General features: G+C 38.6%; 1 protein-coding gene across 4 annotated transcripts in view; it reads right to left on the bottom strand.

Moving 5' to 3' along the window:
* The window catches only part of UBAC2 (UBA domain containing 2), a 359,465-nt gene extending 352,815 nt beyond the window's left edge, over window positions 1–6,650 (bottom strand). For all 4 annotated transcript variants that reach the window (XM_074299441.1, XM_074299439.1, XM_074299440.1 and 1 more), the window contains exon 1: window positions 6,276–6,650. In XM_074299441.1, the coding sequence (XP_074155542.1) occupies window positions 6,276–6,306 (31 nt within the window). In that variant the 5' untranslated portion in view covers window positions 6,307–6,650. The remainder of the gene's footprint in view (window positions 1–6,275) is intronic.
* Window positions 6,651–16,163: the final 9,513 nt, after the last annotated feature.

Raw genomic sequence — 16,163 nt, 5'->3', positions numbered from 1 at the left:
TCAGTCCCACCTTCCCCAGCTACAGCCATCACCAATATCATGCACTAAAGCTACCCACTGCCCTCCACTGTGCTCTCTGAAATGCCTGCTCCATTAGCAATAAACTTACTTGTATTTTTAATATTTTCCTTTTTCTCTCCTTCCATCTTCTCTCACCAAAGCTTTACTCTCTCCTAATGACACCTGGTCACCCTTGCCAACACTGGCTACAATTTGACTCATTCCCCAGGACTCAATGGTAAAGGTTGAGTAGTTGGAATATTCTTTGCTCTCCATTGCCACTTTCAGACTTTCTATCTCCATTCCTCAATAACCTTTGACCTTTGGAGATGAAAATTCTGGTAACCATTATTTACCAACTTCCAGAACATTCTCCTTTCCTTAACGAGTTCAGCTCATATTCTTTGTCTACTCCTCAATCCCTGCCCTCATATGAGGGGACTTCAACACATACTGATACTCCTTCAATCACCTTAACCTCACAGTTCCCTGACTCACTCATTTCCCATAACATCCTCTTCCTCCACCACACCCAAGCTACACAAAAATATGGTTCCATTTGCTCTTGCTATCACCCACAATGCTCCATTTCCATGTTAATACTCTAACATTCCCTTCATCATCAGTCTATAATTATTCCAGTCTCCTTTTGCCTTACAACTCCAAATCCTGTTGTCTACACAATCATCGCCAAGCCCTCATTCTTCCAATTTCTTCCCATGTACTAGCCTTTTTCCATTTTATCCCCTTGATGAACCAATTAAACTCTACAATGTTCTCTCTTCATCACTTCTATCATCAATCTTAACCTGTACAAATTTTCCTTGTCTCCTATATATTTGTGTCATATAATTTAAGGTCTCTATGCTACACCCATTCAACTCACTCTCCCAGTTTCCATAATGGTTATTCCAAACCTTTTCATAATTCTTTGAATATCCCATGGTTTTCTCTCCTCCATGTTTTTAGCTGAAAATCTTGTTTCACATGATATTTTTTTTAAACTGTTTTACTATTTTTTATTTTCCCCAGTAACATGTAAAACAAATTTTTACATTTCTTTTTAAATGTTGAATTCCAGATTCTCTCTCTTCCTCTCCCTGCTCTATTAAGAAGGCACATATGAAGTTATGCAAAATATTTCCATAAAAGTCATGTTGCAAAAGAAAACTTATCTCCCCCCTCCAAAAAAAAAAAAAAAAAAGCCTCAAAAAAAAATTTCAAAATAAATATGCTTCACTCTGTATTTAAACACAACCAGTTCTTTCTCTGGATATGGGTAGACCATATTTTATCTTAAGTCTTTCAGAATAGTCTTAGATCCCTGTTTTGCTGAGAATAGCAAAGTCATCCACAGCTGACCATTGCTATTATTTTGTACATAGTACATTTCACCTGAGCTCATGGAGAACTTTCCAGGTTTTTCTGAGAGAATTTTAATAATTTCCTACAGAAATACTATGGAATATGTATCACATACTACAATTTATTCAGCCATTCCCCAACTGATAGCATCCCCTCAATTTCCAATTCTTTGTCCTGAAAAAAGAGCTGCTAGAAATATTTTTGTACATATACGTCCTTTTCCTTTTTAAAAAATCTCTTTTGGAGATGACGCATGTGGGATGTGGGAAAACTGGGACACTAATACACTATTGGTGGAATTGTGAATGAATCCAGCCATCCTGGAAAGCAACTTAGAACTATGCTCAAAGGGCTGCACACCCTTTGATCCAGCACCATCTCTATTGGGCTTATATCCTAAAAAAGATCTTAAAGAGGGAAAAGGATCCACAGGTGCAAAAATGTTTGTGGCAACCCTTTTGTAATGGCAATAAACTGGAAACTGAATAGATAGATGCTAATCATTTGGAGAATGGTTGAATAAGTTATGAATGTTATGGAATATTTTTGTTCTGTAAGAAACAATCAGCAGGATGATTTCAGAGAGGCCTGGAGAGACCTACATGAACTGATGCTAAGTGAAATGAGCAGAACCAGGAGATCATTGTACAGAGCAACAGTAAGATTATACAATGATCAATTCTGATGGACATGGCTCTCCTCAACATATTTTTACATTTATTATGCTGCCAAGGAAAATCAGATCAAAAAAGGAAAAAAACAAAAAACAAAACAAGAAAGAAAACAAAATGCAAGCAAACAACAACAAAAAGAATGAAAATGCTATGTTGTGATCCACACTCAGTTCCCATAGTTCTCTCTCTGGGAGTAGATGGCTCTCTTCATCGCAAGACCATTGGAATCAGCCTGAATATCTCACTGTTGAAGACAATGTGGAAACGAGTATGAAGGAATTGTACAGGTTTAACATATACTGGATTGCTTGCTGTCTAGAGGAGGGGATGGGAGGGGAAGGAAGGGAGAAAAATTTGGAGCACAGTGTTTTGTGCGAATGTTGAAAAGTATCTTTGCATGTGTTTTGAAAATAAAAAGCAATTGTTACAGAAATTATTTTTAAAATTATTTTTTTTTTTAAAAAGAGACCTCTTAGTGAAGGCAAAATCCCTCTATATGCTGAAGTGATTTAATTCTTGTCTATTATATTGACCCCATTTATAATCCCCATTCTCACTTATCTGCAATCTTTCCCTGTCTACAGGCTGCTTTCCTACAAACATTCCCAAGTCTCTCCCATCCTCAAAAACAAAAACAAAATAAACACCTTCATTTGATCTACCCATCACACTAGTTATCCTGCATTTTCTCTTCCCTTTTGTAACTAATCTCCTTGAAGAGATTTTCTAAATCCATGCCCTACTTCCTTTCTTCTCATCCTCCTATTAAGACTCTATGGTCTGGCTTCTGATCTCATCATTGCACCTGAAAACTAATTGGCTTTTCTCAATCCAAATCCTTCTTGACCTCTCTGCAGCCTGACAGGGTCAAACAACTTTAACTTCTCCATACTCTCCTTCTCAGGTTTTCATGACACTACTATCTCTAGGGTTTCCTCCTACCTCTTTGACTACTCTCCCTCAGTCGTCTTTGCTGGATCTTTGGATTCTTCCCACCTACTTCCTCCCATTTTATGTTTTTCTATATGCTCCAGAATGCTGCTCCCACTAGTTTTACATTCCATAGGTTTTCTTAACAGGTTATAGAAATGATCCTGGATCACTGAGGACATATATTTAGCAATAGAAAAGTAATCAACCTATCACTTCAAAAACTAGCAGTTTGTCAAGTTGGGGGGAAGGGAGGATTAGCCTAACTAAACGGGGAGAAACTCCTCCTACAAGGTTGGCCATCAGGTGGTTACTTTTTTTTAGCCATAGTAACCCATGAGGAGTCTTGTTATGCTCTAGAGAAAAGTATTATTTGCATAGGTGGGGGGAAACAGTACCACATCAATGAGTCAGGAATATTTAACCTAACTTTCATGCCATGCATATTTAATGACTTCATTTCTGGAATTCATGTTGGAATTAAATTATGCAATTCAAACCATGTCTTCCATTTCTAAAATGATCTTTCTTCCCAAGAATTTTACAGCCTGACATTTAGAGTGCTCCTATTATTATCATTATCCTCATAATTATAATATTCTGCAGACAAATTCAACTTTATTTATTACTAATAGGATGACATGTTCAAATAAACTCATTGCTCAAAAACCATATATATTCTAATAAATTGGTGTCACACTGTCAGATATTTCAACAAAGATAGTCAGCAAAAGTGAAGGGATGGTTCAAGAGTAGAAGGTGGCCCTTGACAGGATGGATTGTAAATCAAAATACCCGAGTTTTAAGTCACAGCTCACTTGCTCTCTGTGATTTTTGACTTTCTGGGGTCTCATTTTCTTCATCCTTAAAAATGAGAGGGCTGGACTAGATAAATTTCAAATTTTATGGTCCAATAGAAGTTTAAAATGTCATCTTTATCACTGGCTCACAATAATGCTTAAAAAAAAAATCACCAAGTTTCTTTGTTGTTTCTAGTTTGTTTTCTATTTTTCTTTAAATTCAATTACCAATCAGTTAACTTTTATTAGACACCTATTATGTGCCAGGCACAGTGCTGTTTCAGGAAGACAAAAAGAGGCAAACAACACATCCTGCCCTCAAGGCGCTTACAATTTAATGGAGAAGATAACATGAAAATCAATATATACAGGCTAAATAGAACATAATGAACAGGGAAGGCACAAGAAATAAGAGGGTAGAAAATAGGGTATTGGTTGGTTTTAAAGAAGCTAAGGAAATCGGTAGGCAGAGCTGAGAAGAGAAACCATTCTGGGCACTGAGAATAATTAGAAAACTGCTGAGAACCCAGAGAGAGACTATCATGAAAAGTCAAGCCAGTGTCACTGAACTGATGAGAATGTGTCAGGCGAGGGGAGGGGAGGTAAGGTCTATGATGACTGGAACGGCAAGAAAGGTCTGGATTGTGAAGGGCTTTGAATAGCAGAATGTTTTGTTATTTGAACCTAGAAGGAATAGAAAAACAATGAAGTTGTTGAAAGGGGAGGGATCTGGCCAGACCTGTGCTTCCTATTTTCTATTTCTCTTCTATTAACTATTCTAGGCATTTCTTATTTAATGTGTGACTCTGGACAATTTCCACAGCTATAAAATGGAAATAATAATAGCACTTACTTCACTGGGTTTTTGTGGGAGAAGATAATGAGTCCAGTTTTGGATATGAAGATGTCTTTAGGACATCCAATTCAAGATGTCTATTGACAGCTGGAGATGTAGGATTGGAGAGATTTAACAATCACCAGCATAGAGATGATCATTGAATCCCTGGGAATTCACAGGACCACCAAGTAAAACTGTACAGGGGGAGGAGGAGGACGACAAGGACAAGGAGCTCGAAGTATAGTGGGCAAAACAACTTGCAAAACTTACGTACAAAAGCATTACGTACAAAAGCGTTACGTACAGGATAACCGGAAATTAATAAACAGTGGGAAGGCACTAGAAATAAGGAGGAAAGGCTTCCAAAAGAAGGTGGGATTTCAGCCAGAAAATAAGGAGGCAAAAATGAAAAGAGAGCGTTCTATGTATGGGGGAAGAAAGGAGGGCAGCCGCTGAATGTGACACCTAAATGGTGACCTGGGTGACTAGAACAATGATACTGGTAGGATGATATTACCCTAAACAGTAACAGAAAAATAACAGAGAAAGAGGATTATATGAAATGACACGTAATAATAACATGTACATAAATGTTAACTATTATTTTTGTAAATCTCAGTTATCTAAATGCTATTTTTCGTGTAATAGTAAATGCTTCATTTATTCCTAAATAAATTAAATAAAGCATTAAATAAAGGAACCAATAAAGCACTTCCTATTACACAAAACCGCTAAATTCTGGGGATAGAAATGAAAAGTCAGGCAGAAGCTCACATTCTAACAGAAGCCCACACTTCCGCAAAGTTTCAGCTGCGAGGCGGAGAGAAAAGCCCCAGTCCTCGGGGAGCGCGTATTATTACATCATTAGAGTATAAATGCTAGTTATTAGCGCGTCAAAGCTGAAGCCCGTTTAGTAAACAATATACCTCGGGAGAATGCCTAGTCCTGCACACTAGAAACTATGAAAAGTTGTCCCTTCTCCGCCTTCTACCTGCTGACCACCAGCATTCATTCAACTGAAAACCACACTCAGCAAATCAGTTTGCCATCTCGGAAAAGTGTCCTAAACTCCCCCCCCCCCACACTATATATAAAAAAAAAAAAAAAGCCGGAGTGTCTGATGGAGGTGAGAAAAAAAATAAAAGCCATGAAGCGGTACTCAGTAGGGTCTCCCCGACTGGCAGCTCCCCCATCACCTCAGCAGCTGGGATCAGGCCCGGGAGAGGTGAGGGTACAAGTGAGCACACCAACTTGGGGAGAGGGGGCGGGGGAGTTCACAGAGTGAGAACGAGTCCAGCGCAGCCCAGCCACAAGAATGAACCCCCCCCCCTTGTTCCCAGCGACGGGTCACGGACCGGGTCCCGGTCCAAAGGGCTGGCCCAGTCGCTTGGAGGAAGCAGGGAGCCCTGGACGATTCCAGGAGCGAAGAGACCCGGCTATTCCCAAGCCAAGAACCAGAGAGGGGCAGAGTCACGCCCACCCCAGTACCCGCGAGGACTACCCCCGCCCCGCCCCCAGTCCCAGTGGAGAGGTGTAATAGAGGTGCTGGTACTCTCCGCCTCTTCCCACAGCACCCCCACCCCAAACCACACATTCACTTCCCCTTTTCCACAGCCCACCCTAAGCCTCCTTCGGGGGCGGGGCCAGGGGGGCGCGGCCGGTACTCACAGAGCCCACTCGATCCGGTGCTGGTGAACATGGTCCCGCTCCCGAACCCCCGCGGGGGGGGGGGGGGGGGGGGGGAAGGTCTAGAGAGAGGGCGGGGGGAGGGGGGAACTGGGAACGAATGGGGGAGGGGCGCCTGCCGCGTGGGGGAAGGGAGGGGGTGTGGAGGTGGAGAATAAGGAGCCTTCGGCGCAGGCGCAGACACAGCGGGGTCCAAAATTCCACTAGACTCCGCTACCCGCTAAAGGAAACACGAGACGCCGGTAGCTGATCATTGCGCATGCGCCTGCTCCCGAGTGCACAAGCTCTGTCGGCCCGCCCCTCTTCCTGCTAAGGAAAGTGTTGCAACGGTTCCGGGGTCTTACTTCTGTGTAAATGAATCGAGCCGGGGGAGAAGGTGTGTGGGAAAGAGTTGAGAGGAGGCGGGGCCTTCATTGACAAAGCCACCGGAGGGAGGGGCTGGAAAGTAAAAGGACAAGCCTGGGTGTGATTTGGAGTAATAGCTCCTCTGCTAGACTCTTCTAATACAATTTGCCCCTTCCTTCTTAATAGTGGAAAAAGCCCTCCCCCATCCCCCCGCTTCCCTATAGCTTCGTGCTTTGGTACATTCTGGACCGCAGAACTGTCTCTCTCCCCACTCTCCATACAATTGGTAGCGCCGGTTCGTTTTGCGCATGTACAACGGAGTTTCCTCTGGGGTTCGTTCTCTGAGAGCAGTGACCACTTCGGTTCCGGGGTCAGGCCGAGGTCAGGAGCTCGCGGCGACTGGGCCTCCCGGAGGAGAGCTGAAGTTGTCCCGATGCATTTGCTCAGGTCGGGACTTAATTTCTTTCCTTCCCCTTCGGAGGTCTTGCAAAGTTTCTGGCTTTGCTGACTTCGGGAGAGCCCGCCCTTTTGCCCTCACCTCTCCCCTTCCTCCCCACCCGCTACCTAGCACGAGACTGCCCGCCCCCTTCCACTGGTACTGGAAGGGAGGGGGTCACCGCGAGCTCTAACTTTAAAGAGGAACCTCACTCCGTGAAAGTTCATTATCCACTTCATTATCCACGCCGCTTTTCCCAGGAAACCCCTGAATCCCGCAGCTCTTGGGAAGTTAGTCAAGAATTTGCCAGAGTGCTCAGATACACCCCTCGGCCCCATTTGCCATAACCCGGCGGGCCGCATAAACGTCCTCAGCGGCCGCATGTGGCCTGCGGGCGGTAGACTGAGAACCCTGATTTATTTAGGCGTCTATGATAGACATAGCATCTCACGTGGGCTGTCCATATCGTGCATTATTCCATATTTAATGCCGTGCCATGTTGTCCTACACAAGTTTTTTGAGGGCAAAGGCTGTATTTGGGATTTGGGTTCATAATACTCGGTTGGAAAGCCGGGTTCAGCCACCAGTTTGCTTTTGGGGTAACTTCACTTCACTGGGTCTCCCTTTTGGAAATGGGCTTAACATTGGGCATGATCTGCTGTAAAAGTTTAATAAATCTTTATTGAATTGAAAATTAAATTTTGTATTGGATAAGCTCAAAAGTAATTTTAAGCTTTAAATCTCTAAGAATTGGATGACCCGTTTCTTCTTCCTTAGCCACATAGTAAGTAATTAGAATTGTGGAGCAGATGAAATTCTTCTTTTTTTAAAAAAATTAATTAATTAAATTTTAATTAATTTTATAATTATACATTTTTGACAGTATGTATGCATGAGTAATTTTTTTATAACATTATCCCTTGTATTCATTTTTCCAAATTTTCCCCTCCCTCCTTCTACTCCCTCCCCTAGATGACAGGCAATCTCATACATTTTGTATGTATTACAGTATAACCTAGATACAATACATGTGTGTAAATCCAATTTTCTTGCTGCACGTTAAGCATTAGATTCCGAAGGTATAAGTAACCTGGGTAGATAGACAGTAGTTCTAACAATTTACATTCACTTCCCAGTGTTCCTTCTCTGGGTGTAGTTATTTCTGTCCATCATTGATCAACTGGAAGTGAGTTGGCTCTTCTTTATGTTGAAGATTTCCACTTCCATCAGAATACATCCTCATACAGTATTGTTGTTGAAGTGTACAGTGATCTTCTGGTTCTGCTCATTTCACTCAGCATCAGTTGATTTAAGTCTCTCCAGGCCTCTCTGTATTCCTCCTGCTGGTCATTTCTTACAGAGCAATAATATTCCATAACCTTCATATACCATAATTTACCCAACCATTCTCCATTTGATGGACATCCATTCATCTTCCAGCTTCTAGCCACTATGAAAAGGGCTGCCACAAACATTTTGGCACACACAGCTCCCTTTCCCCTCTTTAGTATTTCTTTGGGATATAAGGCCAGTAGTAGCACGAGCAAATGAACTTCTGCCTAACAGCAAAACAACTGTTTGAACATGTATACATATATTGCATTTAATTTATACTCTAACAGATTTAACATGTATTGGTCAACCTGCCAAGGTTGGGGGGGGGAGGAGGGGAAAAATTAGAACAAAAGGTTTGGTAATTGTCAATGTTGTAAAATTGCCCATGCATATATCTGGTAAATAAAATAAAAACAAAAAGAGTGAAAATGTGATGTTGTAATCCACACTCAGTCCCCATAGTCCTCTCTCTGGATGTAGTTGCTTTCTTCATCAGAAGACATTGCAACTGGCCTGAATCATCTCATTGTTGGAAAGAGTCACATCCATCAGAACTGAAGTTTCTCATTTGTAAAAATTATTTGAATTGGACTTGATATGTATGGTACAGTGGATAGAGCACTGGTCTTGAAATTGGAAGACATCCTCTTGTTCAAATCTACCCTCAGATACTTTAACTGCATGACCCTGGACAAATCTTTTAACCTTGTTTGTCTTAGTTTCCTCAGTTGTAAAATAGGCTGGAGAAGGAAATGATTACTCCAGTATCGTTGCAAAAAAAAAAAAAAAAAAATCACAAAAAGTCAATACTACTTAAATGACTCAATAACAATAAAGTCCCTTAAAAGTGCTTATTAAAGTGCTTAATGATATGATGATAGCATGATCCATTTAGGCTCTTTAAAAGTTAGAGATTCATCCCTAAATTGGGAACTATAGAGAGAGTGTGCTAATGAAAGATGGCTTTATAATAAAAGATCAGCCACTAAATAACTAGCTAATTATATGCCCCCTGCCTTAGAGCCCAGCTTCTTCAACTGTGATTGTCAATCCCATAAATGAATATGGAGGTTGCAAAATTATGTTTTATTATCAGCATATGTTTGATTTATATACCTATTTTATATACCCGGTCAGGTAAGATTTCTTAGGCAAGAAGTAATCACAAAAAAAAAAAAAAAAAATTTAAGAAGCCTGCCCTAAGTTATAAAGTCTTTAAGGACCTCAACTATTTAGTTTCATTTTTATATTACCTTTACCCAACTGATGCTTCCTTGGATAGGAGGATCTCATTGACATGAATATTTCCCTCCATTGGTACATGAGAGGGTGGGTAATATTGTACCTAGTATCAAAATCATCATATTGGTTTTGCTATTTTTTTTCCTTTTTTCAATTTCTGTAAGAAAAAGAGCAAACTTGCTAATGAAGATGAAGAAGGAAATAGTTGAAAATGAATGTGATGTTAAAACAAAAGGTATCAACAAAACAAAAAAATCCAAGTCTGCTTCCTGTTTAATGTTTTCTTTAATGATACCTTGATAAAACATTCTCATAAAATATTTATTAAGATGACAACTTAGGTATATGCATTACTAGTTGATGCTTTTCCAGTCACCTGTTTTGCTATCTTCACTAGTACAAAACTGATGCCATCAGCAATCTTTCCCATTCTTTTGAAATCTTCTTTTGCTTCAGATGTTTTATAAATCAGTGCCTCCGTGCTTTTAATATCGTTGTTTCCAGAACACATTTCTCCAGTATACATTTGATCAGCCATTCAAGTGCCATTGCTAGTTCTGAGGTGGTAAAGTACAAATGTGATTTGAATTCTGGTTTTATCTCCAGGGAAAATACTTATCTATGATCTAATTTGGTAAGTGCTCCCTCCAGTGGTGTTGCTGCAGCTCTTCAGTTTTTCATCCATGTGTATAGCCAGTTTTTAAACACTTTGCCACAAAAAACTACTCTAATCATGGCACAGACATGACTCTGGTCCTCAAAAGCTATGCCAGTGGGGCAAAAGCACTTAGGCTATACTATACCGGAATAGTTTTTAAAATAGTCCTATAGGGGGCAACTAGGTGGCACAGTGGATAGAGCAACAGCCTTGAATTCAGGAGGACCAGAGTTCAAATTTGATCTCAGACACTTAACACTTCCTAGCTGTGTGACCCTGGGAAAATCACTTAACCCCAGCCTCAGGAAAAAAAAAATAGTCTTATATATTTTCTAAGGATTGGCCAAGTTAAGTGATGACACTCATCACCAGTTATCTAGCCACCTAGTAATGAATTCTTTGACTATAGCAACAAATATGAAACAAAGTTTTTAGAACACTAGAAAAATAGAGAAATAGGCATTCTACATTTTTATTATATTTATACCTATTTTTTGCCCTTCCAGTTTAATTTGTTCATGTTTTCTTGGATGATAGAGTTTAGCTACCACGCTTTCTATAGGCTTCTGTTCTGATCAGCAGCTTATCACTTTTATGAGGTAATATGCTTATAATCTTTCATCCTCCTTCTCCAAAATGTTTTGCAAATGTCTTTGTACTCTAAAATAGTGCTTTTGTGTGCTTTTGATGTCCACCTACCAATCCACAAATAAGGAAACATGATTTCTATAGGCTAAATGTCTCATGTATGTTGTAATTGTATATGTAATTACTATTATTATTAATAAACTATAAATATTTTAAAATATCTCTGTTGGTTCTTTAAATATATTTGTTCAATTAATACAAATAGTAAATATAAATAACATGTAGGGAAATACAAAAATATTTATATTACAGAGGTGTCCATGTTTCAAAAGTGCTGCTCTAAAACTAAACCACTGCTCTGAAATCTTTACCATTTATTTTGAGGTCTCTCCACTTAAACTTTATTGCATCTTCTAATTTCATACTCTTTTGACATTTGTTCTTGTGAGCCATATACTTACATACAACTTAATAATCATATTTATAATCAGCAATTCACTATCATTATATAGTCATTTTTGTAGTAGGCATTTAATGTTTGTCAAATGATAATATCACAAGTTTCTAGGTCACATTAATCCCACCAAGTTCATATATAGATGAATTCTCTCTAATATTGCTTGTCTACATGCTGAAGGTCACTCCTACAGATCACTCTTTGGGGGCACAAGTACATAACTGGATACAAAACTAGATGCCAGCAAAAGCAGAATTTTCCTCCCTGATGTTTCAAAATTTACAAGATTGGAGGCTTGAATCACAATACCTTAATTGTAAAGAACAAGCCAAGACCCATCTCTGTGATCCAAACGTCCTGTAGAGCAAAAACCTCTTCCCTTATTTCTCATCAAATTATCCAAATTCCCAAAGAAACCAAAAGAATGGAGCAGCTTTTGGTGAGTAGGGTGGAACCAGAATATTTACATATGCTCATGGTTTCTCAAAGGCACTTCAGCCCATGAATTCATGCTTCTCCCATAAGTAGGGTCCTCAGCCTTACCACATGGGTAAATGCCACTTGGGCCCAACTCACCTCAGCTAAGTCTAACCAGGGTTAGATTGAGAACATCCCAATGGACGTAGCCTATGTGGCAAGATGGCCTGTGTCACTTCTATGACTTGTGTCTGGGACACTTACCAGGGAGCTGAGCTAGCCCCTTCACAATGAGATTCACCAATTTTTTTTTTACTCCTTGAAGAACAACATGCACAACCACAGCCTTCTTGTTAGTCTTTATGTCCCCATGATTGGGATGAAAAAGCTGGGTCAAGTAAGATTGACTATGAACTAAGAAGAGATATTCACTCACTAGATTTAAAAACTGACTTTGTACACCCCACTTCTCTTTAGAGGGAATCCTGGGCTTATAAGAACATAGATTTAGAGTGGAAAGTACTTTACAAGTAACCTAGCCTACCTCTCCCATTTCACAGATGAGGAAACTGAATCCCAAAGGGATATGTGGCCTCAGGATCATTTGTCTTCATTCTTGAAGGACCATGACATCCAAGGAGATGATGCCATGACATGCAAGTGAATTGAATAAAAGTGAGGGTGGGCTGTGCAAACTCATAGCCTCATTTTCTCCTCCACCACCATCTGGGTCCAGTGGCAAGATAAAGTCAGACCTACTGAAGATGACCAATTCTGTACCTACCCATAAAAGAATAACTAAGTCAAATTTCGAACTCAAGTTCTGTGACTTGTTGTCAATTCTCTTTTCCACTGTACTCTTCCCTACCCTTCTGGCAATGCAGCACAAATCGATTCAGGAAAGGCTTTGTTTACAGGCTAGTTAACTGACCAGTAGGTGAGGATCAGCCCATCTAAGTAATAAAATGTTCTTCACTGGCCATTCACCACCAAATTAAGAATGACTTTGGCCCTAGAAAATCATAAAACCACCTACGAAGGCAAGAGGACATTTCATAATGAGCAAAGTGGAAAAGCTAGACATATTTGGGGATCATATGTAAAGCAAATTATCTGGAAATTAGAGTTTGGATAGCAAGTTATGAGAGAATGAAGTATTATCTCAGCTTTCTTACGTGAACAAGTATCCATCCATCAATTTTGACCCTTACATTTTTTGGTAGTCAAGAAATACATCCAGTACCACAAAAATATACTACCAAAAATATGCTACCCCAAATTTTTAAAAAAGTTGCTATAAGGATCAAATAAAATCAATGTGAAAAGTAAAAAAAAAAAAAAAAAAAAAAAAAAAGAAAAGAAAAAAAGAAATACATCCAGGTACCAGCTGGAATGTCACTTGGAAGCTAAGCATATTGACTAGTTAATAATCACTTGGTCAGATCTCTTGATGTTTTCCATGATAACATAGTAACAGCTAAGACTCATTGGTGTCTAACAAAATTAACTTCATAAACTAAATCACACATACACAAGCTGAAGCTGCTTAACATACCTCATATCCAAGAACCTTTTGGGAGTTGTCTCTGTTGTTTATTCAGTTTTTAAATTACATATGTTTATCACATATTTATTTTTAAATTACATATATTTATCAATATATTTATTTTTAAATTACATTCTTTAAAATATATTTTGATCTGAAGCCTTTGCAGTGTCCCTGAAATAATTAGAGAATCCTAAGTGTCACAGTTGGGAAACTCCTACCTTAGAATGAGGAGCTCAAGGTGTGGGGAAAGTGGGAAGAAGGTCTTTTTAAAAGGATACAGTTGCCATGTAGCCAGTGAGAGAGCTGCACATACATGCCGTTATGTCTAAATAGGAATTAAGTAGTTTTGGTTTTTTCTTTGTTTTGTTTTTTTTTAGTAGCTTAAATTCCTAGCAAAATTCAAGCCAAGTCACTTATTGATACCCTTACATGATGAGAAACTACTCAGCATATGGAATCTTCGGGATTGTACTTACATTCATTGTATTTCTCATCCTAGAATATTTTTCTAGTTTGTGTGGGAATTGCTTTTAAGCAGAACAACCTATTTACATTATATCCAGCATGTTGTTTACTAGAATGGGAAATCTGAGCTATGATTTATTCAGTATAGGGAGCTCTGGTATGGAAACTCTTCCCAATTTAGATAAATATTTTATCTTCAGCCTCAATGTCACAGAGTTCTAGTCCTTCCTTTAATATGGAGAGAATTTCTTAGTGTTCCAGGCAAAACTCCAAACTACTAGTTGCTGCTGAAGTCTTTTCATTAGGAGTTCCATCAAACAATAAAGTCACAGCTCTGATCTTCTACCCTCCTTCAATAAAAACTGTTCAAATAAATATTTTGTGATTTTTAAAAATAAAATTAAAGGATTTATTTTCTATTAAAATTGAAATTTTTTATTTTAATTAAGAAACCAGTTAGTTTATATTATAGTATAAGGCACACATCTACTGTAGTTGTTACTTGGTTCTCAGCTAAGACCCTTTTTAATCATCCTTTAAGAACTGGAAATGAAAAAGGAAGAAGGGATGACAGCCCTATAAAAGTTAGTGAGATAGAGAGGATTCAAATATGATATAAAAGAATGTCAGTATCACATGTTAATCCCATACTTTTAAAGTCAAATAAAAAACTATTTATTAAGCATCCAGTAATTGTGAAAAGGTTATTCAGTTGGGTCTGACTCTTTGTGACCCCACTTTGGGATTTTCTTGGCAGAAATACATGGAGTGGTTTGCTATTTCCTTCTCTAGCTTATTTTACAGATGAAGAAACTGAGGCAAATGAAGTCAAATGACTTGCCCAGTATGTTTCCCAATTCTAGGCCTAGCACTCTACCTACTGTCCCCACCTAGCTGCCCCATAGTGACACATACTGGAAGAAGCAGTTTGATATCTCATCAAAAGAAACTTTTTTTTTTTTTTTTTTTTTTTGCTCCTAGCTCTATTTTTAATTTATTTCAATTTTTTGGACTAGTTTTGCTACTTTACAGAATATGCTAAAGTGGAATTAGGGTCACACCATGACAAATAACAGTTCTAAAAATTTCAGACCATTTAAATTCTTACTTGATCCATGGGGTTTCACCACTGACTGACTTGCCACTGAGACAGTTCTTTCATCTTCCTTCACTGCCACATCTTAGTCACAGAAATATTTTTCAGTGTCAGAGCCATCCTAGAGGAAGAAATGGAATGAATCTGGGCCATTCCTGCTGACATCAGAGACAACAATAGGTTTCTTGGCCCTAAAATAGCCTGCATACTTAGTACCTTTAACAACAACAAAGAAATATAAAAAAATTGGTGGTGACTGGAAAAAAGCAGTGGTGCAGAGAGTGATACCCAAGTGGGAATTCAGACATGATGGTCAGGGATGGCATGACGTCCTGTGGTTGCCAATGTTTAATTCAGCCTATTACTACAGAAGGGCAAATGCTCTAGGATGTGGATTGTTGGTAGAGGAAAACATGAAATCTGCCTTAACAGAAGTATTTTCATCTAAGATTCAAGTTTCTTACTACTTGTTATAACAAATTTTAATAGAGTTCATTCTAATCAATATAAGATATATAGCCTAGGAATCAGAAATACCTAGGTTCAAGTTTTACTTAGACATTTTTTAACTGTGTGACCTCCTCAGGACCTTGATTCACTATCTATTAAAAACCTTAATGTATCTTTAACCTTTAATTTTCTTTTTATTCAATTTAATATCACATATTTAAGTCATTTTCACTTATTAAGAGGGAGACAATACTATGAAAATTTTAGCCACTATCAAGTTGCAGTTTTAATAGAAAGCTGAAGGGAAAAAATGAGATTTTAGCCATAAAAATGAAAAAAAGCATATTTTACACAAAAGAGGGCTTTTATGGAATTTTTTATTGAGCATTCAACAAATGCAATGTGCTCTAAGGGACAAACATAATTGCATTATAGATACGACTGACCTTTGAATCTGGAAGTCTTGGGTTCAAAGCTTACTTTCTGAATTTAGTAGCTGTGTGATCCTAGTTAATCTCAGTTTCATCCAAAAAATGAGGATAACAGCAGCACCTGTTTAAATGATCAGATAATATAATATATGTCAATTGCTTTGTTTAAAGCACCATAAAAATGTCAGCTATTACTATTATTTGAATCTTTTACATTTTCCAAGTGCTTTTTTTTCTTGAGACACCCCAGCCTCACTTACTTCCTTCTCAGTTAAAGTCACTCTATGTACTGCTCAAATTTCCAAGTCATATAGTTCTAAAATCCCCTCTCTATCCCATTTTCTTTGTATTTTGTCTTACCCTATTAGAATATATGTCCCTTGAGAATAGGAATTATCTTA

This window comes from Sminthopsis crassicaudata, chromosome 3, assembly GCF_048593235.1.
Source record: "Sminthopsis crassicaudata isolate SCR6 chromosome 3, ASM4859323v1, whole genome shotgun sequence".
NCBI lineage: Eukaryota > Metazoa > Chordata > Mammalia > Dasyuromorphia > Dasyuridae > Sminthopsis > Sminthopsis crassicaudata.
This window is presented reverse-complemented; position numbering and strand designations above follow the sequence as displayed.